The sequence below is a fragment of the Cetorhinus maximus genome, chromosome 38 (genome assembly GCF_964194155.1).
Source record: "Cetorhinus maximus chromosome 38, sCetMax3.hap1.1, whole genome shotgun sequence".
NCBI classification, from domain to species: Eukaryota; Metazoa; Chordata; class Chondrichthyes; order Lamniformes; family Cetorhinidae; genus Cetorhinus; species Cetorhinus maximus.
Window position 1 is genome coordinate 1,816,584 of NC_135916.1, and position 27,602 is coordinate 1,844,185.

A 27,602-nucleotide genomic window follows, 5' to 3' on the forward strand; every position below is an offset into this window, starting at 1 on the left:
TTCATAAAGCAACGCACTAGACACAACGCCAAAGATCCCACACAGTATCATACTTTTTATTCATTCTTGAGTCGTTTGCTTTGCTGGCTGGGACAGCATTTAGTTGCCCTTGAGAAGTTGATTTATGAGTTGCTTTCTTGAGCCGCTGCAGTCTCTGTGGTGTCGGTACACCCACAGTGCTGTTAGGAATGGAGTTCCAGATTTTTGACCCAGCAATGGCAGCATATTTCCATGTCAGAATGGTGAGGCACCTGGAGGGGAACTTCCAGGTGGTGGTGTTCTCATCCCTTGTCCCATGGGATCAACAGGGCTGAGATTACTGTTGTCGATTATCTGTTTGTAGCCATTTGTTACAACTGAGTGGCTAGCTAGTCCATTTCAGAGGGCATTTAAGTGTGGGTGTTGAGTCACATGTACATTGACGACAAATTTCATTCTCTAAAGGGTATTAGTGAACCAGAAGGGTTTTTACCACAATCGACAATGGTTTCGTAGTGATCATTAATTCAATTCATATTTTTATTGATTTTAAATTACACCATCTGCAGTGTCAGGGTTCGAACCCAAAGCACTACCCTGGCTGGCCAGATTATTAGTGCAATGACAATACAGCTACGCCATCACCTCCCCCGGTTAATGATAAAGTACTTATTCATTAATACAGCCGTGAATACACATCACATGCCTGAGCAATATTTTCAGAATAATTATATCAACAGATCTCAACAAACAAGAAATTTTAAAACTTAACTCACAAAGCAGATATTGACAAGTACAGTGAATAACATAACACCACTCTCATAGGAGGGACTGACAGATACAGCTACATTCCCGTAAGAGGGGCAGACACATTATGAAACCACAGACACATACAAGAGATAGAGAGGTGTTGAATATAATCAATTTTTCAATGACAGACTTTTCAAAATAGGAAGAGAATGGGTACCGAGAAATCAGATGTTGATAGCTACAGTAATATCAGACCTGAAAATGCATCAAAACCCATAAGCTGCTGATTAAAACATAACAGCCTGTATGAAAGACCAAGAGATACAGCTGGGGGTGGCGCGGGGGATGTTAGTGTGGGGAGAGGTCCTTGCTCACACACTAAATTGAAAGCTACAATGTGAATATCACGCTTAAGTAATACAGGCGGACATGTTCACAGCAAAATCGACAATGACCTACAAGGTGCATGCAGACCATGGGAAAAGACATAACTCACACACAAGAATATGATAGGCATAGACTAGACCATACCTTCTCATACCAGGGATTGACAGCAAATGATTAAATTCTCACTCATTTGAAATAACCTGAGTTTCAGCAAAATTTTTCCATGCTCACATATCTGATCCTGACACAAAGAACAGGGAAATGAATCACACTGACATTTCACAGCATTGCAGATACAGATCATAATATGCAAATCCACATACCTGTAACTAAGAGGCAATGAGTAAAAATATGCATTACATGTCAGAAACAGTGAAAGTAAGATGCTTACTCACAAATCAGGCACAGGCAGGTGCTGAGTAATAGCCACAAATGCATTAAAGAGAGTCAATGATCCAGAGTGAAGCCCAGAATCAATTACAAACATTCATAATACAAATCACACAGTCACACAACAGCAAATAACTAGGTGCATTTTGGAATCCCCATTCACAGGCAGGAAACAAATAAACCCCATAGTAAGATGTTAAAAAGTGAAAGATACAGTGTGATCCCACATTGACATAGCGGAATATAAATAGTGGAGAAGAAATAAATTTCTCCCATACTAAAGACCGGCAGGTAAATGTACACGCACATACATACACACATGCACAGTCACACACACACCTGCAATCTCAAAATTATATAACATTGGGCCATCATTTCTCCTTGAGCCCCAACGCCAAGCTACAGATTTCCCATCTAAAATAATCATGCAGCTCTCTGCTTCGAATTGACATAGGTACATTATTGTTCAAAGAGCACAGACAGAACAGCAGTTCCACCATCACTGAGAGCAGGAATCAGATTCACATTGATCTCAAGTTTAAGATAGACGTGTTCAACGCAACAGTTAAATAAAAATGGGGAAACAGAATATTTCTTCCCAATTCACACTCACTGAGCACCGCAGAAAGGTAGGTTCATCAATCTCAGTCCAAAACCACAAACACTATCAGATTGAAAGGCACATCATTCATTTCAGAAGAGTGCAGTCTTAGCTACAGATAGTACCACTGACTGGAACGTACCAAATTAATCTGTAAAATGTACCTAGTTTCTCACAGAGGAACACATTGAATCCCCCTCCAAAGATCTCATACTATATCTAAAATTAAGTGAAAGTGAAATTTTAATTAATACGGCATGGATACACAACACATGCCGGTTTAATATTCTCACTATGATTCATAACGTAAGATCATTACACACTGAATCAATCAGATATGACATACACAGCATGTGAGTTCAAGCGTCTCATTATCATTCACAAAGACTTTTGCCTAGTTGCAGCCTGAATGCTATTCCTGAGTTCTCAGTAAATAAAAGAATAAAACCTGTCTTTGATAAATGCAAAGTTTCATTTTAAAATCTGCAACACAGCTTGGAAACAGTAATAGATGAATGCATTGGAGAAATAGTTTTCAGAAACATGAATGTGATACATGTTAAGTAAAGGAGAAACCTTCACATGTACAATAATGGAGTCATATACACAGAGCATAAGTTTGAGATACACAAACAGTACAATAACTGAAATTTAGGGAATTAATTCCAACAGAGCTGATGGTCACAGGGTAGACACTTAAATTTCATTAAAATTGATTCCAAAACTGCATCCTGTACCAGACAAAGACAAATTGGAAATGAGCCCTGCACACTCCCACACAAACAGTCGCAGGCTCATGCACTAACACACAGACAAACATACATAAACACAAATGCGCACACCATCTGTTGCACACATACACAAAAACACACACACACAAAATCACACACATGCACACAAACATACACACAGGCCCTCACACACACACAAGCACAAACACACACATGCATAAATACATGCACACAGTAACAAACTTGCACTTTCTATCCAACATACACAGTCACGCAGATATTCACAAACATTCACACCTGCTGACACAAATACTCACACACACACACACACACACACACACACACAAAGAGAAACTTATTTACAGTAAACTAAGGGACACAGAATAATTTTCATGATCACATAGATGACCCTGAAATGTTAGGGGGGAAATACAATCATGCTGATATATCACAGAGGTACAGGTACAGGATTAGGCCCACCCACATACACACATTTTAGCAAATGAGAGTTAATAGTAAAACACACATTCCATGTAAGATGCAGGCAAAAATACTCAAACATATACTCACAAATCAGGCACAAGCAAGTGCAGAGTAATAGCTACACTCACATTACAGAGACTGACATATGCATAGTAAAGGCCAGCAGGAACTATAAGTGTGTTGGGATAAATACAGTCACACAAGAGTAAATAACAGGGAAAAGTGCAGAATCCCAGTTCACAGACAGGTAAAGAATAAAAAACACAGTAAGCTCAGAGAAGCTAATGAATACACATCCATTTGGCACAATATAAAATTTGCAGTACAAATAAATCCTCACATACTCGAAACTGGCAGGTACAGAAAACACAGATACGCACAAAGAAACAACTGAGAGTTACAGAGCAAAATCTCCATTCAATTATTGCAAACTGTCAGAATGAAAGACAAACATAAGCATTAGAAACTGCCAGATGCACTTGCTGAAAATAACATACATGAGGGAAAAGCGAAGAAAATGTGGGGAATAATCAGCAAGTTTGTGAGAATCTCTGGAGAAAAAAATGAGACTGAACATTTCAGGTCAATGATCCTTCATCAGGTCGGAGTTTTCAAACAAATGGCAATTTTGTTTCTGTCTCCACAAATCTTGCCAGAGCTGCTCAGTATTTCCAGCATTTTTGACTTTTCTTCTTGAGATTTCCAATATCCACAGTATTTGGAATTTGCATTAGCTGCAGATTTAATCCTTCATGCCATAAACTGACAAGGACAAAGGAAATCCCATATTCACATAGCAGAAATCAACAGATTCTAAACAGAACCACCGTTCAGCTCATCAGAAATTATCAGGAACACAGCAAAATATACCACTTGCAAATCAGTGATATGAATACAGAACAAAATACACACATCCCAAACATGAACTAACTGGTACAGCTGAAATCTATTATCACATATCAGGCATGGAAAGAGAGAAAATAGGAGCAGGAGTAGGTCATTTGCCCTGTTGAGCCTGCTCTGCCATTCAATTCAATCATGGCTGACCCTATATCTCAACACCATCCAACCACACTGGCATCATAGCCTTGTCCATTTGGAGTCTTGAAATCAATCCATTTCGCTCTTAAATATATTCAGTGACTTGCCTTTCACACTCTTCTATCATAGAGAATTGCACAGGTTTACCACCCTCTGATTGAAGAAGTTTCTCCTCATCTCTTTCCTAAACCATCTACCCTGCATCCTGAGATTGTGACCCCTTGTTCTAGAGCCCCAGCCAGAGGAATCATCATCCCTGCACCCAATCTGTCCAGCCCTGTCAGAATGTTACACCTTTCATTGAGACCCCCACTCATCCTTTTAAACTCCAGTGAAAACAGGCCTACTCGACCCAAACTCTCCTCAGAGGACAATCCTGCCATCCCAGGAATCACTCTGGTGAACGTTCGCTGCACTCCTCTTATGATAAATATATCCTCCCTTAGGCAAGGAGACCAAAGCTGCACACAATACTCCAGGAGTGGTCTTGCCAAGGCCCTGTATAGCTGCAGTTAGACATCCTTGCTCCTGCAATCAACCATGTCACGATGAAGGCCAACATATCATTTGCCTTCTTAAGTGCTACCTGCACCTGCATGCTTGCTCTCAGTGATTGTTGTGCATGGGTACCCAGCTCACTTTTTACGTCAACCTTTCCCAGTCTATCACCATTTAAATAACACTCTCCCATGCTGTCTTTTCAACTGATGTGGATAACTTCACACTAATTGGAGGTGGTTCAGAGGAGATTTACTAGATAGATACCTGGAATGAGTGTGATGTCTTATAAGAAAAGGTTGGACAGACTGTGCTTGTTTCCACTGGGTCTCAGTAGAGTGAGGGGTGATTGATTGATGTATACAAGATCCTAAATGGCCTTGAAATTGTGGACACCAAGAGGATGTTTCCACAAATAGGGGGCTCTGTTTTTAAATTAGATATCGCCCTCTTTGGACATGGGTGAGGATATTTTTTTCTCTCTCAGAGGGCTGTGTGACTTTGGAAATCTCTGCCTCAGAACGTAGTGGAGGCAGGGTCATTGAGAACTTTTAAGGCAGAGGTAGATAGATTTTTAATAGGCAAGGGAATCAAAGGTTATGGGGGTAGATGATAATATGGGGACTGAAACACAAAGAAATCAGCCATGATCTTGTTTTCTAGATGTTTAATCAGAAAGGGCCAGATCCAAGTTATAGTGAACTGCTGCCACCTCCTGACAGAAGATGAGCCGTGCAACAACATACGTACGCAGCAGAAGCAATTTAAATTAGATGATGTAACAGGGAAGTGACAAAATCAAATTCAAAACTCCAAAACTCTATAGTGTAATGTGTTCCTACATGCAGATGGTGTAGCGTAGGATAGAGTCTGATGGTCAGACAGGGATTAACATACCTGCCTTACAAGCAGTTGACCATAGTTTGACAACTGCCTGTTGCACTGGATGGTTATTGACCATCCTGTCCATGCAAATCAGAGAACTAATCTCTGCACAGAAGGAGGCCGCTGCTAATGAATAAAAAGAGATAAATCAGCACGATCGTTGATGTATTCCCAGTGTGAAATTCGGCTTCGGGGCGCTGCCGCACTCATAAAGCCGATATTGACAAGTACAGTCAATAACGTATCACCACTCTCATAGGGGGCACTGACAGATACAGAAGAAAGCTGGATTCTGGTAACAGGGGCAGACACCCACATTAAAAAGCCACAGACACATACCAGAGATGGAGAGGTGCAGAATAAAATGATTTTTTTCAATACCGACTTTTCAAAATAGGCAGAGATTGGGTACAGAGAGATCAGGTGTTGATAACTACAGTAAAATCACATGTGAAAATGCATCAAAATATGTAAGTTGATAATTAAAACATAACAGCCCGTACCAAAGACCAAGAGTCTGGGGGCACGTTAAATTCCCCTCAAAAGATCTCATGCCATATCTGAAATAAGGAGAAAGTGTAATTTTAATTAGTACAGCCTGAATACACAACACGTTCCAGGTCAATATGCTCACTATGATTCATAACGTAAAATCGTTACAAACCGAATCAATCAGATATGACATACAAAGCATGTAATTTCAAGGGTCTCATTATCATTCACAAAGGTTTTTGCCGAGTTGCAGCCTGAATGCTATACCTTAGTTCAAACAAAACAAATGAATAAAACCGGTCTTTGATAAATGCAAAGTTTCATGTCTAAATCTGCAACAGAGCCGGGAAACAGTAACAGATTAAGGAATTGAAGAAATAGTTTTCACACACATGCATGGGATCCATATTGGGTACAGGAGGAACCTACACATGTACAATAAAGGAAAAATATACACAGAGCACAAATTTGAGATACACGATCGGTACAATCATTGAGATATAGGGAATTAATTCCACAATAGGTGACGATCACAGGATTGACAATTAAATTTCATGTAAATTAATTCCAAAACTACATCCTGTACTGGACGAAGACAAATGGGAAATGATTCCTGCACACTCCCACACAAACACTCACACACTCGCAGACTCATGCACTAACACACACAGACACACATGCAAAGCAAACTCACACACAAACATAAACACACATGCGCACAAGATCTATTGCATACTTACACAAACACACGCACACAAAAATATAAACACAGGCACACCCAGAACAAACAAAGCATTAATCCAATCACAAACAGAGTAGCAGAAAATTAAATGCAGAGATAGAGCCACACACACACAAACACGCGCGCACACAAACACACACACACAAACACACACACACAAACACACACACACACACAAACACGTATACAGACACACGACAAAAAAAGGAAAAACAGTCAAAAAGACACAGAGGAAACCCACAGTCACATAACATGCCACAGATTGACGAACACAAAACAACTCTCACTCAAAGTTGTTGAATCAATCAGTATCTCTTTGAACCTCACACTTAGTTCCAGATATTGACAGATTCAGATGGAATTCACTCTCACTGGTTGCACCAGGGCATAGAATTAATCCTACTCTTGAGTACTTAAGAGATACTTAGCGATACACAGAGGTACAATTAAATCCACCTATAATACAAGAGTACTGCTTAGTGCAAAATTAACTCGATCACAGTACACAGATAGCGAGAGGACATAATGAAATACACAATTTCCCAATCCTAAACAAACATTGTGAAACGAAATGAATTCTACACCGCAAGGTTGACAAAAATGACATTTAGTGTATTAATCCTGCAGTCATACACAGTACCACAAACTGACAGGTGCTGAAGGGTAACACCTTTCGTCTGTAGCACCAGAGACTGATACACACGGAATGAATCTGACATTTTTGCAGCTTGTCAAAAGCTGATGGCAGCAGAAGCAAAGTCCACCTCTCAGTCACTTCCAGGCCCTGACAGCTATAGAATAAAATGCATAAATCAATTGCAGTGACGGAGAGGTTCAGAGCTAAAGTCACTATTCCATTGCAGAAAACAGCAAGTGCAGAATATAACAGCTTGTTCCGATCAGTATGGAGGGCGATTAGTTGGCCACTGCCATTGCCTCTTTAACGGGGGGCGGGGGGCTAGCTAGGCAAGTTCCAAGAGCAGCATTAGGCCCGTTGCTTCTCGACGTGTGTTCAGAAACGATAAGGTGCAAGTTATTGTTACCTGGCTCCATCTGCAGACCGAACACGAGTCGTGCAACAAGATAAATACTCATTCGGAACCACTGCAAATTGGAGTGAATTAATAACCTGCAATCTGGATACAATATTATAATATAATTTTATTATTTTTAAAATAATATCACACTTGTACATCCAGGCCGATATTGCTTAACCGCAGCACTCGGTAAACGTGAAATTCCGCCGGCTGTTAGGACTGCAAAAAGGTCTGAGTTTAAACACGGATGGATTCCTGATTTTAAAAGCGAGTGTGGTACTTGCAATTAAATATGATATAGTACAATAAGGGAGGCCTATCTTTTAATCGTTTGGAACTGACTGGGTTAACTTTAACGACGATTTTCTGCCAGAAATTAATCTATTACTGTTTCCCGGCTCTGATGCACATTTAAACATGAAACTTTGTTTTTATCAAAGACAGGTTTCATTCATTGGTTTTGTGTGAACTAAGGTGTAGCCTTCAGTCTGCAACTCCGGCAAAGTCTTTGTGAATGAGACTCAGGAACTCATGTTATGTATGTCATATCTGTTTGATTCAGTTTGTAATGAAAAAAAGACAGGGTGAAAATATTGCGAAGAAGCGAGAATAATGCGTCTCAAAATAGCTCCTCCTGATCATATTATAATAAATGATGGCCTTTATCTTGTGACCTCGGTATTAGTTTGGGAGCTGTCAGCTAAGCTTGGAGTCGAACATCGAGAGGTAGAAAGGAAGTGAATTCCTGAAAACCGAACTAAATTAAACCATGAAAACTTGTGTGACTCACGATAGTTTTGTGAATGTTGAACGCGCAGATGGAAACGCTGTGTTTTTATAAAACTACATGCTTTGCATGTGTGTCTGTTTGTGTTAGTGCATGATTCTGCGGTTGTGTGCGTGTTTGTGTGGGAGTGGGCAGGGCTAATTTCCCATTTGTCTTTCTCTGGTACAGAATGTAGTTTTGGAATTAATTTACATGAAATTTAATTGTCTACCTCCTGACCGTCAGCTGTGTTGGAATTAATTCCATAAATCTCAATTATTGCACTGATTGTGTATCTCAAATTTGTGCTCTGTGTATATGAATCCATTATTGTACATGTGTAGATTTTGTCTTTACCTAACTTTTATCCCTTGCATGTTTGTGAAATCTATTTCTTCAATGCATTAATCAAATCGACAGGCTAACACTAGCAATCATTTACCAAGACCTGACAAGTACTGAGTCGCAGTCACATACAGAATCACAGAAACTGATTGACTATATGAATAACAACTTGAACTTCACATCTAATTCCAGATGTTGAGACATTCAAATGAAATCCCACTTTTGTGGATAGCGTAACATATTAGATATAGAGTTAATCCAACTCATGCAAAAATCACAGATACTGAGTGATACAGAGAGGGGAAAATATATTCATTCACATATAATACAAGATACTGGAGGTAACAAAATGAATGCAGCTTGATCACATGTTCACCACCCTCCGAGTGAAGAGGTTTCTGCTCATCACAGTCCTAAATGGCCTACCCCCTATCCTGAGATTATGAACACTTGTTCTAGGCTTCGCACTCAGAAAAAACATCATCCCTGCACCAGGTCTGTCCAGCCCTGTCAGTATTTCAAATACATCCCCCTTTCATTCTACAAAATTTGAGTGAATACAGACCGAAACTGTTCAATCTCTCCTCATGCAACAAACCTGCCAGCCCTTGAATCAGCCTGGTGATCATTTGCTGCACGGAGGTACCCTCATATATCAAAATTACCCAACCTATCACTATTTAAATAAACTCTGCCATTCTTTTTTTACCAGCCAAAATGGATAAATTCACATCTATCCACGTTATACAGCATCTGCCCTGTTTTTGTCCACTCTCGCATCTTCTCTCAATCTCCATGAACACTCTTAATTTCCTCCTCATCTCTCACATTCCCTCCTAGCTTTGTGTCATCAGCAATCTTAGAAATATTACCTTTGGTTCCATCATCAAAATAATTGTTGTATATTCTGAATACTGGGGCCCAGGCACTGATCTCTTTGCAACATCACTTGTCACCTCCTGCCAATCTCAAAAAGACTGATTTATTCCTGTTCTCTGTTTCCTGTTTGCTAATCTTTTCTCAATCCATGCCCATATATTATTACTCCCATCCAATGCACTTCAATGTAGTACACTAACGTCTTTTGTGGGGCTTTATCAACAGCTTTCTGAAAATCCAAATGCACCATATCATTTGGTTCTCCCTTGTCTATTTTGCTAGTTACCTCTCCAAAAAAGCTCCAATAGATTTATCCAACATGATTTCCTTTCATAAATGCATGCTGTCTTTGTCCAATTTCGTTGATATTGTCTAAGTGTCCTGTTATGAAATAATAGACAATTGGTCTGACATTCCTTGTTTTTTCCCTAATGTGTTTTGGAATAATTGCCATTACAGATTAAAGTTCACATTTATATATCATGAAGAGGCAGGTATTCCATACACCCATAGCAGGATTGGACAGATAATGTGGGAAATAAAATGACAATAGAAACATACTCTGATATTTGTAGTAACATATGTCGACTGAAATATAAAATAATGTCCAGGGACTGACATGCACCAGGTAAAATCCACACTGACTTAAAACTGAATTTTGCAGAGATAAAAACAAAAACAGAAACACATTTCGGATTTAAATTTAGGAAGAAAAACTCTATTATTGACCATAGAGTGTTAGTGAATGAAAGCTACATTTAAATACCAGATAATGATTGGTAGGCTTAACCCCAGAATCACATAGCCTGCAGAGAATTGTTATTTTTATTTTTTGTCTGGAATACATAAAACACATAAGAACAAGGAGCAGGAGTAGGCAATTAAACCCCTCGATCCTGCCCTGCCATTCTTTAAGATCTCATTTTGGCCTCAACGAAAATTTCCCTCCCTCTCCCCATAACCTTTCAACCCGTTACTAATTAAAAATCTGTCCACCTCATCCTCAAATTTATTCAGCATCCAGGCATCCATTGCGTTCTGAGGTAGTGAATTCCACAGGTTCATGACCCTTTGAGAACAGGAATTCCTCCTAATCTCTGATTAAAATCTACCACCTCTTAGCCTAAAACTATGGCCTTTCGTTCTAGAATGCCCCACGAGGGAAAACGTTCGCTCTATGTCAACTTTGTCTATCCCATTTAGCATCTTATGTACCTCAATTAGATCTCCTCTCATCCTTCCAAACTCGGGCGACTATAGGCCTAAACTGCTCAACCTCTCCTCGTTAGACTAGCCTCGCATCTCTGGAATCAATCTAGTGAACCTCCCCCGAACCGCCTCCAGTGCAACTACATCCTTCCTCAAGCGAGGGGACCAAAACTGTGAATACAATGTATGCTTGCTGCTTCAGAATAGACCCTGCCTTGTTGCATAAATGTAATCAAGCAGAGTCTATCTTTGACCCCCTCAAAGATGCTATCCCTCCCCAGCATTATAAAAGCTGATTTGATTAAATCATTCCGTATAAGTCCTGGCGGTGTAGGAAGCCTCAGTGTCAATACTGGCAAATTTACGCCAAAAAATGTGCACTCCGCTTTTGACACTCACGAACATGTAAAAAACAAAAGTTTTGATTCTGGTAAATTGGCGCCTTTATTGTCCTCTTGTCCACAGGCAAAACCAGAAACTGACAGTTTCAGGTAAAATGTTATCGAGGAAAAGAGAGCGAGAAATCTTATAACATTCTGTAACAGAACTGCTTTAATGTTAAGCATTGGCACGATTTGTATAGGAATTTTCCTTCGATAGCTAAGATGATTTCTGTGCGATATTTCCTTTGATTAATTTTTTGGCGGACTTTTCCAGTTTGAAATATATAATCGTTTGTTTAACTGATGATTTGGCGCCCTTAACTTCCGACTTCATACGTTGCTTGCCCGCATTGGTGAGTCAGGCAGAAATCTGATTGGTAATATGAAGAATATTATGAGCTATAATATAATTGACCAATCAGCTCTGAGCGCACCACCATTCCTCCTGAGGGTATAAGGGAACTGAAAGAAGGCGGATATCAGCATTCTCTGTGAAAGTGCTTGTGAGGTTGTTAAAATGTCTGGAAGAGGAAAGACCGGTGGGAAAGTTCGGTCCAAGGCCAGGTCTCGCTCCTCCCGGGCCGGACTGCAGTTCCCGGTGGGCCGCGTTCACAGGCTGCTGAGGAAGGGGAACTACGCTGAGCGTGTGGGTGCCGGAGCCCCGGTCTATCTGGCCGCCGTGCTGGAGTATCTGACGGCTGAAATCCTCGAGCTGGCCGGCAACGCGGCCCGGGACAACAAGAAGACCCGCATCATCCCCAGGCACCTGCAGCTGGCCGTCCGCAACGACGAGGAGCTCAACAAGCTGCTGGGAGGGGTGACCATCGCTCAGGGCGGGGTGCTGCCTAATATCCAGGCCGTGCTGCTGCCCAAGAAAAGCGGCGCCTCTGCAGCCACCAAGACCAAGTGAAGCGACCATTCTTTAAACTGAGAACCCAAAGGCTCTTTTCAGAGCCACTCACTTAATCAGTGAAAGGGGCGACCTGTTGTCTATCCGGATGCGCGATAACATCCCTATCGATTCGGAGTGACATTATATTTCTAATGCGATCTGTGAAAGCGCTGGTTACAACGAGACGCTGGCGCTGTTGCCTGTACCAGACACCAGGAGTCTGTGCTGCATCTATATATGATCAATTGACAATGTTCAGGAAAATGTTCATTGAATAATTAACTGATCCCAATTCCAATTAAATGTGAAATTACACACAATTGTTCACGGAATCACCTCAAATCCGCCAAATGCAGCAGAGGGGAGGAACCGGATGAAATATTTCAGAGCTGAATTGTTGCACTGGGAGCTGAATCCGGGTTTTAGCCCTAATGAAAATTATATGCAGAAGAGGTGGCGTCTTTTAACAATTGATCGCAGCTCTTTCTCTGACCGACTTTGTGGCTCTTAAAAGAGCCTTTGTTGCACTTGGTGCTGGGGGGTCGGGTTTTTAGGCGCGCTCCCCGCGGATGCGGCGGGCCAGCTGGATGTCCTTGGGCATGATGGTGACTCGCTTGGCGTGGATGGCGCACAGGTTGGTGTCCTCAAAGAGCCCCACCAGGTAAGCCTCGCTGGCCTCCTGCAGGGCCATGACGGCCGAGCTCTGGAAGCGCAGGTCGGTCTTGAAGTCCTGAGCGATCTCTCGCACCAGGCGCTGGAAGGGCAGTTTGCGGATCAGCAGCTCGGTGGATTTCTGGTAGCGGCGGATCTCCCGCAGAGCCACAGTGCCGGGCCTGTAGCGATGGGGCTTCTTGACGCCGCCCGTGGCTGGAGCGCTCTTGCGGGCAGCTTTGGTAGCCAGCTGCTTGCGGGGAGCTTTCCCTCCGGTCGACTTGCGCGCTGTCTGCTTGGTCCTGGCCATGATAACAAACGCTGTGGAACACAGACTCTGAGAATGATCAAGCCGCTCTTTGTCTGTCTATTTAAGACATGTCCGTCACCTCCCTCCTGTCCTGATTGGATGCAGCGCAATCCCGCCGAGAAATTTGAAAAGAGCAGCGGGCAGCATGGATTTCTGGGCCCTGATTGGTGGAGCAGCAACTGACAGTTCATCAATTTCAAAAAGCCCGCCAATTTCAGCGGGACGAGTAACTGACATTAAAATAAACCTAGTTTGAAAGCAGGTAAAATCAATCTCAATGAAAATTATAATAAGCTCTCAATCTTTTCGATCCCCATTTCGGTCCCTGCACCGACTTCCTGCTTTCGAACACGGATTCATTCCCTGATCGGCTTACAGCAGGCTGGAATAAAACTCCTATTAATGGCCGGAATTTTGGGTTTCACATATAAACCTGATCAACGGTATCGGTTTATTCATGTCAAATCGCTATAGATGTTATAGAGAGAATGGTGTGGGCCCTGTTTCCAGTGTTTTATGACTGGGGGAGGCGATTGTGGGTGAGGAGCTTGCGGACACTTTGTGTAAACCATCTTTATTTCTAACTTTATATATTTGAAAGATCTACCACAATGTGCGTAAATGCATCTTCACAGTCCAGACCATGCACCAAAAGCGGAGATTCCACTTCACCCTTCCGTACGGTATAGGATGCAGATCCTTCGTGATCAACAGCATTTTATCCTTCAATCAATGAATCGGTAATATTCTGTGTCATGTTTGCTGCAACATCTGTTTTAAAAGTATTTCGCGTCAAGGGCCACTAAATATTTGCCGTACATTCCCGTTTATATCCGGATTCTTTCATTGATCGTCCTGAAACAGGCCAGTGGCCCTCCATCCAGCTCTACATGTCCCACCCCCTCAAACCAGCTTATCTTTCACTTCTTTTCTATTTTTCCTTAGTTCTGTTGAAGAGTCATGCGGACTCGAAACGTTAACTGTGTTCCTCTCAGCAGATGCTGTCAGACCTGCTGAGTTTTTCCAGGTATTTTTGTTTCTGTTTTGGATTTCCAGCATCCGCTGTTTTTTTGCTTTTATCAGGATAAAGCTCTGCTCAGTGCTCCCTGGAACCAGGCAACATGCTGCATCGATACCGGCTGATCCATGTAAAGCTCATCTACTGGTACCTCCCAGGTCCTGTCATTCGTCAGAGACCTAGGAAGAGAAGCGGCTAAAAAAGACAGGGTAAAAACAGAGCGAAGAAGCGAGAATGATGTGTCTCAAAATAGTTGCTACTGATCAAAGTGCAATAAATGATGATTTTTTTTCTTGTGAACTCGGTGTTATTTTGGGAGCTGACGTATTCCTCAGCCAAGATTGGAATCTAGTCTCGGGAGGAAGAAATGAAGTAAATTCATGAAAACCGAACCAAATTAAACAGTGAAATTTGTGTGACTGATGATTGTATTCAGAAAGGAGAAGGAACTAATGGCAAAATACAAAAACCTCGCATTCCCTCTCCCTCTCCGAGGTCACTGCTCTCAATGTGAGGTTGTGGGCGGCTCTTAGAAGAGCCTTTGGGTTTTGTTATAGAGTCGGGTCGATTTGTTCAGCCGCCGAATCCATAGAGAGTGCGGCCCTGGCGTTTCAGAGCGTACACCACATCCATGGCGGTGACCGTCTTCCGCTTGGCGTGCTCGGTGTAGGTGACAGCATCCCTGATCACATTCTCCAGGAAAACCTTCAGCACCCCGCGGGTCTCCTCGTAGATCAGGCCCGAAATGCGCTTGACACCGCCACGGCGAGCCAGGCGGCGGATGGCTGGTTTGGTGATGCCCTGGATGTTATCGCGAAGCACTTTGCGGTGCCGCTTTGCTCCGCCTTTCCCCAGTCCTTTGCCTCCTTTCCCTCTGCCAGACATGATGCTTCTTCAGTCAAATCGCTGCTGAATGAGAAGGGAGCTGCTTCACGTTCCGCTTTTATACAGCCCGCCCCGACCTGACTGAGGAAGGCAGAGAGAGAGAGGCGGGGCGGGAGAGACCGAGTGACAGACACAACTAACGTCTTTGGTAAACCAGCTCCTCCTCCTGCCTGCCAGAAACGCATTTATTTATCAAATTTTGAAGAGAGCTGAACAGAAAGCTTTTAAAGTAACTTAAACACGCCAACATCATAAACCAGCTATTTAGAAAATCGTATTAAAATCAATACTGTCAGTAATATTCCCCCCTCAATACTACACTTTCTATAAAGAGTCAGATGCCTGCTTCTATTTCAATCCTTGTAAAATTCTATACTCACACATCTCTAAACTCACGCCTCACCCTTCCCTCCACACCGCCAAAAGGGATTGAGAAATTCGCTGACACCTCATCCAACAAAATAAGATAAAATATACTGATATGGGTATTAGTTGTGAGGCGGGGTTTTACTCCATTGCAGACTCTCACCCTGAAAATGTGAATATATAAAAGATAAACTTTGAATGCACTGGGACACATCCCGGTTAGGGAGCTGTAAGGATATCCCTGTGTTTTATTGCACAGTGCGGGAGGGGACGGGTGGAGAGTGTGTCAGTGAGTGAGCGGGAAAATAGGATTTACGTGGGAGGAAAACGAAACATTTCCATCTGAAATCAGCTCCCAGCTCCGAGACACGGATCAAATAATCAGGGCATCAATTCTTTCATGTGAAATGTGGGTGGCTCTGAGAAGAACCTTTGGGTTTAGAGGTTTACAATTTGCTCGGGATCTTTCCCTTCTTCCAATGCCTCAGAGTGTTTAAAGTTAGCTGAATTCACAATCGACAGCAAATAAATAGAAACCGGAGCAAAGATCGAAAAGAGAAGGAAATCTCTACCGAGACATTCACAATTGTTCATCTTGTTTCCAATGAACCTCTAAATGTGAACATTGTGTAAGAGAGTGTTTGAAGTGGGCGGGCGAGTCAGAGGAATGAAACTGTGTTTGTGTGTCCGTTCTGATCAGGAAATTTCCGAGCCCCGCTTGGGTAAAATGAAAATATTTTCCAGAGGAATACACCCCCTGCTCCCCAGCTTAACCCCAAAGTGAGATTTCAAGACAATTTCTTTGTTGTTTTCTAGATTTCGGTCTAAAAGTAGAGGTCATGTCAGCGATCGGGTGAAGGAGCCGCTGTAAATCAGGTTTAAATCGAAATGGGAGTCTGCAAAATAAAAACAGAATTACCTGGATAAACTCAGCAAATCTGGCAGCATCGGCGGAGAAGAAATCAGTCAACGTTTCGAGCCCTCATGGCCCTTCAGCAGAACTGAAGCATAGTTTCAACAAGGGAGAAATATAAATTGGTTTAAGGTGGGTGGGGGGGAAGAGACACATTGAGGGTGTGGTGTGAGCAGATAATCAAAAGATGTCACAGACAAAAGGGTCAAAGAGGTGTTGAAGGTGGTGGTCTTTGTCTGAGAAAAGTGCTAATTAAGAATGCAAGACAGGATATTCAAAGTACAGCTCTAGTGGGGGTGGAAAGACTAAAGGTTTTAGTTTTAGATTTAAAAATAATGGAAATAGGTGGGGAAAGATGAATCTATATAAATTATTGAAAAAAAGGCGGGTGGGGGGGGAAAAGAAACGGGGTGGGGATGGGGGGAGGGAGGTTTAAGATCTAAAGTTGTTGAATTCAATATTCAGCCCAGAAGGCTGTAAAGTGCCTAGTCGGAAGATGAGGTGCTGTTCCTCCAGTTTGCGTTGGGCTTCACTGGAACAATGCAGCAAGCCAAGGACAGACATGTGGGCAAGAGAACAGGGTGGAGTGTTAAAATGGCAAGCGACAGGGAGGTTTGGGTCTTTCTTGCGGACAGACCGCAGGTGTTCCGCAAAACGGTCGCCCAGTTTGCGTTTGGTCTCTCCAATGTAGAGGAGACCGCATTGGGAGCAACGAATGCAGTAGACTAAGTTAGGGGAAATGCAGGTGAAATGCTGCTTCACTTGAAAGGAGTGTTTGGGCCCTTGGACGGTGAGGAGAGAGGAAGTGAAGGGGCAGGTGTTGCATCTTCTGCGTGGGCATGGGGAGGTGCCATAAGTGGGGGTTGAGGAGTAGGGGGTGATGGAGGAGTGGACCAGGGTGTCCCGGAGGGAACGATCCCTACGGAATGCCGTCAAGGGGGGTGAAGGGAAGATGTGTTTGGTGGTGGCATCATGCTGGAGTTGGCAGAAATGGCGGAGGATGATCCTTTGAATGCGGAGGCTGGTGGGGTGATAAGTGAGGACAAGGAGGACCCTATCATGTTTCTGGGAGGGAGGAGAAGGCGTGAGGGCGGATGCGCGGGAGATGGGCCGGACACGGTTGAGGGCCCTGTCAACGACCGTGGGTGGAAAACCTCGGTTAAGGAAGAAGGAGGACATGTCAGAGGAACTGTTTTTGAAGGTAACATCATCAGAACAGATGCGACGGAGGCGAAGGAACTGAGAGAATGGGATGGAGTCCTTACAGGAAGCAGGGTGTGAGGAGCTGTAGTCGAGGTAGCTGTGGGAGTCGGTAGGCTTGTAATGGATATTGGTGGACAGTCTATCATCAGAAATTGAGACAGAGAGGTCAAGGAAGGGAAGGGAAGTGTCAGAGATGGACCACGTGAAAATGATGGAGGGGTGGAGATTGGAAGTAAAATTAATAAATTTTTCCAGGTCCCGACGAGAGCATGAAGCAGCACCGAAGTAATCATCGATGTACCGGAGAAAGAGTTGTGGGAGTCTGCAATTCGCGTGAAATATTTTCGAAGGCAAACATTACAGTGTTAGAGATAAGAAGGATTTATAAGAAGGAATCCCGCCGAGAAATTAGAAAAGAGCAGCGGGCTGCATGGGTTTCTGGGCCCTGATTGGTGGAGCAGAAACTGACAGTTCATCAATTTCAAAATGCCCGCCAATTTCAGAGGGACGAGTAACTGACATTAAAATAAACCTAGTTTGAAAGCTGATAAAATAAATCTCAAAGTAGAAATATAATATCTCGATGTTTGGGAGCCCCATTTCGGTCCCAGCTCCGACTTCCTGGTTTGGAACGTGGATTAAATTCTCATTCATTCATTGATCGGTTTACAACAGGCTGGAATAAAACTCCTATTGATGGGGGAAATTTTGGCACTCACACAGAAACCTCATCAACTGACTCGGTTTATTCATGTCAACGCGCTATAGATGTCAAAGAGAAAATGGTGTGGTTCCTGTTTCTGCTGGTGAATAGGTGCGCGGTGGGTTCTTTATGGGGGAGGGGGGCTTGCAGACCGTTTATTTAAACCGTGTATCTGTCGAAATTTACATTGATGAACGATTATGTTCTAATTATTGTAATAGGTAAAATGAACTGGCGGAAACTGCATCCCTCTCTCATTCCGGCTTCATTATGTGTTGGGTTTGAACAACATTTTGTCTTTGACTGTACATCACAACCATGTGCCCTTGCTACGGCGGACCTCAATTTAATGGATTTACCCAATACCCCACTTTCATTCAAACTCTCTTCCACAATTATTCCGAAATGCATGTTTAGTATAGTCCAAACCGAGCGCCAAAAGCAGAGTTTTCCCTTCTGATAGAGAAATAAAGTTGTACAACATAGAAACAGTCCATCGTGTCCTGGGCGGCCATCAAACAGCTATCTGTTCAAACCTTCTGTTCGGCCCGTGTTGCAGAATAGAGGTGATTAAGGGTATTTTTATTTTTCAAGTCTGTAAATCGATATTGGTCTGATTCATGCCTGCTGTAAAATCTGATCTGAATATAATCGGCAGCAAGAGCCAGTCAATGTCTGCATTATAACCCGTCTTGAATTCGGAATCTTTATCTGATTGTTCAGCGACAGGCCAGAATAAAGCTCTGTTCAGACAACGTGCTGCATCGATACAGGCTGATCCAAATAAAGCTGGTACCTCCCAGGTCCTGTCATGCGTCAAAGACCCAGGAATAGAAACCGATGGAAAAATAAAAATAAAATTAGATGGACGAAGGGGGAATGCAAGGTTTCAGAACAGTTACTCCTGGTGAAATTCGACATTACATTGGGTAAAGCCGTGGTCCTCGGATGGATAGAACGCGAATTCGTGAAAACTGACCTAAATAAAACCAAGGCATTTTTGGGACTCACGATGGTATTGTGTGAAGAGGATGTAATGGTGGCAAAGCAGTGCCTCTTAATAAAAAAATACAAAGATTTATTTTCCCCTCTCCCCCTTCAGAAGTCACTGCTCTCAATGTGAGGTTGTGGGCGGCTCTTAGAAGAGCCTTTGGGTTTTGTTATAGAGTCGGGTCGATTTGTTTAGCCGCCGAATCCATAAGAGAGTGCGGCCCTGGCGTTTCAGAGCGTACACCACATCCATGGCGGTGACCGTCTTCCGCTTGGCGTGCTCGGTGTAGGTGACAGCATCCCTGATCACACTCTCCAGGAAAACCTTCAGCACCCCGCGGGTCTCCTCGTAGATCAGGCCCGAAATGCGCTTGACACCGCCACGGCGAGCCAGGCGGCGGATGGCTGGTTTGGTGATGCCCTGGATGTTATCACGAAGCACTTTGCGGTGCCGCTTTGCTCCGCCTTTCCCCAGTCCTTTGCCTCCTTTCCCTCTGCCAGACATGATGCTTCTTCAGTCAAATCGCTGCTGAATGAGAGGGGAGCTGCTTCACGTTCCGCTTTTATACAGCCCGCCCCGACCTGACTGAGGAAGGGAGAGAGAGAGAGAGGCGGGGCGGGAGAGACTGAGTGACAGACACAACTAACGTCTTTGGTAAACCAGCTCCTCCTCCTGCCTGCCAGAAACAGAATTGTATTTGTCAAATTCTAAAGGGAAGTGAACAGACGCTTTGAACAGAACTTACACACTTGAATATCATGAAGCAGCTAATTAGCAACTCGAATCTATTAAACATCGTCTTGTCCGTATCATTTCCGCCTCAATACTGAACTTTCTATCCGAGTCAAATTCTGCTTCGATTTCAACCCCAGCTCCAATTCCATCCCCACCCACAACTCCCCTCCCAGGGTGATTGGGAATTTTGCCAACATCTCCCAACCGAATGAGAGAAAATAATGGGTTTGGGTGTCAGCTGTGAGGAGTTTCCTTTAAACCTGGTTTCTCTATTGCAGACTCCCACCCTGAATATTTGAATAAAGAAAGGAAGATAAACATTAACTGCTCTCGGACACACCCCGGATACTAATCGGAAAGGATATCGATGTGTGTTATTGCAGGAATGAGAGTCGGAGTTGGGGGAGGGAGTGGAAGTGCGGCTGAAGCGCATTTCAGTGATTCAGCGGGAATACTGGATTTACAGGAAAATAAAACATTTCCACCTGAAATCAGCTCACGGCGCGGAGACAGGGATCAAATGATCAGGGGATCAGCTCTTTCATGTGAAATGTGGGTGGCTCTGAAAAGAGCCTTTGGGTTCAGAGGTTTACAATTTGCTCGGGATCTTTCCCTTCTTTTCTGTCTTTGCTTATCTCGTTTTGGGCTTGGCCCTCGATATCGCCACTTTTTTGACGCCCGTCACCTTCTTGGCCGGAGACTTTTTCTTGGGAGCTGCTTTCTTCACCGGCTTTTTTGGAGTTGCCGCCTTCTTGGCTGTTTTCTTGGCCGCTGCTTTCTTCGCTGGGGATTTCTTGGCCGCTGCTTTCTTGACTGGAGTCTTCTTGGCCGTTGCTTTCTTGACTGGAGTCTTATTGGCCGCTGCTTTCTTTGCTGTCACCTTCTTGGCTGCCGCTTTCTTCACTGGAGATTTCTTGCCAGCTGCTGCCTTCGCCTTCTTTCCCACTTTCCCCGGGGTTGTGTTCTTAGGGACTTTGAAGGAGCCCGAGGCGCCCGTGCCCTTGACCTGAACCAGGAAGCCATTCTTCACATTCCTCTTGATGCTTTGCTTGATCTGGGAGCCGAGTTTCTCCACATCCAGCCCTTTGCCGCGCAGCGCCTTCTTGATCGCGGGCAGCGACATCCCCTTGCGATCGCTGCAATCCGCCACAACCTTGAGGATCTGCTCGCCCAGCTTGGGACCGGCTGCACTGCTCCGGGGAGCCGCCTTCTTCTTCTTCTTGGGAGTCTTGACCTGGGCGGCGGGAGCGGCTGGAGGAGCCGTTTCGGCGGCTGCAGTATCGGTCATGTTCCGGGACTCTGCACAAAAGTGTCTCTGTCAATGTGAACGGGCTGAGAAATGAAGCCGCTGGTGTCGGCACTGAGCAACTTAAAGGCAGCGAGCGGACGGGGCGGAGACAGGCTGCTGTCAGCTCCAGGCTGCTGCTGCCTCTCTGTGTTTTTCTCTCCTCACAAACTCCCCAATTCCATTGAAATTCCGGCTCTCCAGTGTCCCAGACTAAATCCTTCTTATCTCTGACATTGTAATGTTCGCTGTCGAAAATATTTCACTCGAATTGAAGACTCCAATTTCGATTTAAATCCTATTAACTGCGGCTCCTTCACCCCATCACTGACATCTCCTCTACTTTTAGACTGAAATCTAGAAAACAACAAATAAGTTGTCTTGAAATCTCACTTTGGCGTCAAGCTGGGGAGCAGGGGGTGTATTTCTTTGGAAAATATTTTTATTTTACCTAAGCGGCACTCGGAAATGTCCTGATCAGAACGGACACACAAACACAGTTTCATTCCTCTGACTCGCCCGCCCACTTCAAACACTCTCTTACACAATGTTCACATTTAGAGGTTCATTGGTAACAAGATGAACAATTGTGAATGTCTCGGTAGAGATTTCCTTCTCTTTTCGATCTTTGCTCCGGTTTCTATTTATTTGCTGTCTATTGTGAATTCAGCAAACATTAAACTCTCTGAGGCATTGGACCCGCAGAGAGTCTGATTTGCAGAATCTGGGGTAGAGCCAATTATATATGATTTCAGGTAATTGTCTGAATAGCTCACATCAAGATGTTTATTTCTGGTGACAATACAAATTATCTGCTCCCAGTCGCTCTAGATTTCCCTTTTAACGTTGGTCCTCCTGAACTGAGAAGCCACAATTTCACCAATTGCATTTAACCCCAATCTCAACGTCCAGTTATGAATGGAGGCACGTTCTGCCTCGTCACGTTACTGACAGTGACAGATTTTCTCAGAGCACATTTCGATTTTTGACTAGCGATAATCTGATGAAATATCAGACCTGAATTTCTGAGAGGAGAATGAACAGTGACAGTCCTACTCATCACATGGATGGAGTGTGAGTGTTAGTTGACATTGTCCTATCAACAACATTAGTAACATGCACATCAACAGAATTCGAGGGTTGGGGGACAAAGAGCGGGTTCAAGTGTGTGTGTGTGATTCTGTGTGTAAGTGTGTGTGAGTGTGTGGGAGAGAGAGAGAGAGAGAGAGCAATTAGCCTCTATTTCTCTACCGTGTGACAATATAACAATGAGTGACCCTCATACCCATCATCGAGGGAAAACAAGACACACTGTCACTATTTCAACAGAATATATACATATCACAATTCATAATTGTGTCTCAAACATCCGCTAGAACAAAAGGATAATATCGATCCCTTGGTACAGTTCAGGGAATGTTCATGAGCAGCTTCCTGCGATTATCTTGTTGACTGGTTAGGAAATCTTGAACACGTTGAATTTATAATCATTGGATCTTAGAAGACTGAGAGTTATCCTTATTGGAGCACCCAATATTCTGGAGCTGATCAATAAGACCGGCACTTATAGATCCCACCAGCGGTGAGAGATGCCTGGTCTCATCTCTCACTAACATTGGACGAAAGGCAGAGACATTTCTGTCCCACAGTCCAGGAAAGTGAGAGATGTTGAGGCAATAATAATGAAATGTAACATTCTATAAACTCTGGAACTCTCGGGAAAACTTCGACTAAAATTGTTGAATACGACAGTCAGTGACTGACATTTTCAATCTGATTATATTAACTTGAGACTTTTACGATCTGATATTAAGTTCTGAGCTATAACAGCAAACACACCTATTCGACATGAGGATTAATTTGCGGAATCCTGGAATGATCAGCAAAGACGCCCAGTTTGGATTTAATACAGGGATGGCCCTCCCGCTCGTAACGTCTCTGCCTTTTCCCACATTGCAATTCCTATGCTCAAGCCTGAGGAAATTGACTTGGGGAAGGACCAGGTGACCTGGTTTGTTCGGAGTTAGTTTCCAAAAGCACATGCGCATTGCAGCCCTGCGTTTGGAATTTCTCGGTGACAAGACGAGCGCATGCGCGCTTCCCTTCCACCCCCAACCACTGCCCTTGACGGCCTTTTACTCACTGAGCGGAAGACCTTTGTTTCAAACAGACGGAAATGGAAATACTGGGGCCCGGGTAAGCGAGTAAACAGCGTTCTGATTCCAGCAGCGCATCGATTTGTCAGTGTGGGCACAGAAATCATCATTGACTCGGGGTAAATTCAGGGAGAACCGGGGGCTGTTTGTAAGAGGCGGAGCGGAGCGGAAACCTGTTCCAGAACTTGGAGTGAGCGGGTGGACGGGGAGAGGCCTTTCTGGGGCTGTGTGTGGCCCTGCTGAGGGAGACAGAACCTGAGCAAGCTGCAATTGAAAACTATTATTTTCTTTTTCTCTCCTCAACCTTGTAATGCATATTCCAAGTTTAGCTGCTGATTCACACAACTTGTTGGCTTTTGGACAGTGAATCGTGGAAACAGGCAGAGAGTAAGGAGTGGAGCAGTAATGTTAACGACACGTGTTGCAGGCACCAGCTGTTCAGCTGAGGCGTCTCAAAGAAACATTGTACCTTCCACAGTTAGATTCAGTTGGCGGTTCTTACAAAGGGAGCTGGAAATAGAAATCTGTCCTGCACCAATATCTCTGGGCCCGCGTAGTGACACCCTTGGAGCCGTACAGATGCGGGTTGTTTCTGAATGTCTCTCAATAGTTAGAAGTGGAATCAGACACTGTAGTTTTTTCGTTGTCCGCCATGATATGTACAGTGTTTTTGATATTGATTATCAGTTGAAATATTACATTGATCTATTGCCTTTTCCTGACCTCAGCTGATTTTGAGTTACTGGAGATATCTTTCTTCCTCTCTGGCAGGTTAATGAAGGGGTCAGTTTCAAGCTCAAGTTCCACCAGCCAACATAGAGGTGCAGCTATCTCCTTCTAACTGGCAGCAGGTACGATCCTGGTCCAAGAGTACACAGATACAGACAGAACATCACTGTGACCATCACCCAGAGCAGAAATAGTCAGACTCGAATTGAACTCAAACCCTGATGCACATGATCAATCCAGTAGGCTAACACACAGGGGAGACTGAATTATAATCCCCACAAAACACTACTACTCGGTACTGCTGAATGGTAGACCCACTGTAAGAGGTAAGCAGCGATTTCTATGTTTTTAGTGAAACCAAAGGTCAGCAAAATTCTCCAGTGAAACCTTGTAAACCATAAGGGCCGGTATCAGCAGCTCTCTCTAGGAAGACCTTCGGGATCATAAGGGATTAACTGGTTAGGAGATAGAAGGGGGATGAAGATAAACACATCAGTGTGATGACAAAAAGTATCAGGGATAGAGCCAGGCTAGAACGAGATGAAGAGGCCCTGCTTGCGAAAGCAAAGGTATGTTCCTCGGGCTGGTGACATCTGATTGTCATGTCATTATGTACTGCCAAGATTGGAATTAGAATAGTGTAATGTGTACGTGAACGGTTTAGTGTTTAAAAAAGAATGTTATCCTGCAATCAGTAGAGTTCTGTTTATAGACAATCAAAGGGATCAGATCCTCCCTCTGTCCCCTTTAATAAACAGTCCTAAACCTGTATCTGTGTCACTGTGGTCGATTCTTAGAAGAAAGTACAACACCACCAATTTCAGTCCAAAATCGCAACCATTATCAGATTGAAGGGCAGTCCATTCAGGTCACAAGAGTAGATCATTAGCTACAACTTAAATATCAGACAATTAATGTTTGCAGAATTATTCATGAATACATGCAAAGTTCTCGCAAAGCAACAAGTTAAATTCCATTCCAAAAATCTTATTCAATATCAGAAATAAAGATAGAGTATATTTTTGTTAATGGAGGCGTGCATAGACATGCCAGAGGAATATTGTCATAAATACTCACTTCCACAGATCACTACAAATAAAAAATGGTTAAAACTTAACTCACAAAGCAGATATTGAAAAGTACAGAGAATAATATAAAACCACTCTCGGAGCAGAATCTGCCAAAACAGAACTATCCCGGATTCCCATAACAGAGACAAACAATTACATTGTAAAACCACAGGCACATACCAGGGACATAGAGATGCAGAAACAAATCAAATTTTCTATAAGTCTTTTCAAAACAGGAGAAGCATGGCTACACACATCGCTGATCTTGATGGCTACTGTAAAAACACACATGAATATGAATTAAAAATTTTAAGTTGCTGATCAAAACAAATCACCCCGTTCCATAAACCGAGAGGGACATGGAAAATAGGTTCATGCTTTCATACTAAATGGAAAACTGAAATGTGGCCATCATTCATAAATATTTTTGTTTGACAGGATCGACAATGACACAGACACACACATAAATGAGAGTCACAGAGTAAAATGCACTTGGAGATTCTGACAGAATAAATGTGAAACGTAATTATCAGACTCTGTCAGTTGCAGAGTGATATTTACCAGCTGGGAATTAACACAGACAGGGGGAAGGCAAAAAACACTAACAATGCTGGAAATATTCAGCAGGGAAGGCAACAACTGTTGAGAAAGATTGAGAGTGATCATTGCAGGCAAATGACCTTCCATCACATCAGGAATTTCAGATAACGGGCAGTTCAGCTTTTTCTCCACAGATGTGGACAATCCTGGTCAGTATTCCCAGCAATTTTCTTCCCTTTTTTTGAGGTTTCCAACATCCAGCTGAGAATATTTTGGCTTTGCTTAGTTGCAGTTGATAAACATTCCTTCATGCTAAAATCTGACATGTACAAAGGAAATCCCATATTCAGACACAAAAAATCAACAGATTCTCAGCAAAACTATTGTTCAGTTCTTCAAAAATTGACACAAGCAGAATGGAACATATCACTTGTAAACCAGAGATTTTGAGCAACGAAAATAAAACAAGGAACCGAATCAAATAGGTACAGATTAAAATCCTCATTCATACAACACATTCACTGTAAATGCAGAGTCTCAGAAACTACATGTTCACTTTAACAAAGTAAAAGACATGCTCACAACAAAAACTGAAAATGAGTGGGTAGATTGAATACCACACTCTCATATCTGAAAAGGTCAGCTACTGATAAAATGCAAACTTACATACACCAAACCTCACAGTTACTGCTTACACGCCAAGTCTGTCATAAATGATAAGATAAGAATTGGACATGTACAGAATGAATCCATGCCATCATGCCAGATAATTATGAGTACCAATCAACATGCATATTTCTATACTGAACAATGACAAATAAAAAGATAAGTCCATAAACACATTAGAGAGACAGAATGAGCGTAAACACAAAAACACACCGTGAACACACACACACACACATCTTCAGACGTGCTCTCTCTCTGTCTCTCACACACACACAAACACAGATAAAAGCAGGCATGCACAGACACATCATCAATCGCACAATGACAATTCTGTAATACTCAGAGATTTTGAATAAGTCTTACATTTGCTTCTAAGACACTAATAGATAAAGAATGTAGGCTATACTCATAGGAAATGTACTGAGAATAGTACGAGATAATCATAGTTACATTGTCAGGCTCAGTGAAGTAATCTCAAACACAAGTTCAGACATTCAAAAGTGTGAACTGCAGTGTAAAATTCACATTTGCATTCCAGACACGTACCTAAAACTGTCAATTGCAATTATGACCCATGCTCACAATGCAGTTATTGACAGATACAAAATAGTACTCACATTCACATGCCACAAACTAATGGAGAGAGTGAGGAAAAAATGCTCAATAGCAAGTAAGGAAGTGCTAGAAAGTAAAACAACTGGACATTCACATGGACATTCTAACACCAGCAATCACTTACCAGAACCTGACAGGTACTGAGTCGCAGTCACATTAAGAATCCCAGAAACTGATAAATACAGCAGCAGATTAAGAAACGGAATTCATACTCACATATGTGAAAGCACACCCGACAGTTTAAAACTCACACTCATAAAAAAAAACTGGCAGATG

At 43.0% G+C, this 27,602-nt stretch overlaps 3 protein-coding genes across 3 annotated transcripts; 1 reads left to right on the top strand and 2 right to left on the bottom strand.

Annotated features, from left to right (window-relative positions):
- The first annotated feature begins 12,103 nt into the window (after positions 1–12,103).
- LOC144672462 (histone H2AX-like) lies at positions 12,104–12,575 on the top strand. Its single transcript, XM_078534306.1, has one exon. It carries the CDS (start codon positions 12,116–12,118, stop codon positions 12,506–12,508), a length of 393 nt encoding a protein of 130 aa, XP_078390432.1. The 5' UTR covers positions 12,104–12,115; the 3' UTR covers positions 12,509–12,575.
- A 461-nt stretch (positions 12,576–13,036) lies between these two features.
- Positions 13,037–13,451, bottom strand: LOC144672511 (histone H3). The gene has a single exon (XM_078534350.1). The coding sequence runs from the start codon at positions 13,449–13,451 to the stop codon at positions 13,041–13,043; it is 411 nt and encodes a 136-aa protein (XP_078390476.1). The 3' UTR covers positions 13,037–13,040.
- A 7,445-nt stretch (positions 13,452–20,896) lies between these two features.
- Positions 20,897–21,553, bottom strand: LOC144672500 (histone H1-like). The gene has a single exon (XM_078534343.1). It carries the CDS (start codon positions 21,551–21,553, stop codon positions 20,897–20,899), a length of 657 nt encoding a protein of 218 aa, XP_078390469.1.
- Positions 21,554–27,602: the final 6,049 nt, after the last annotated feature.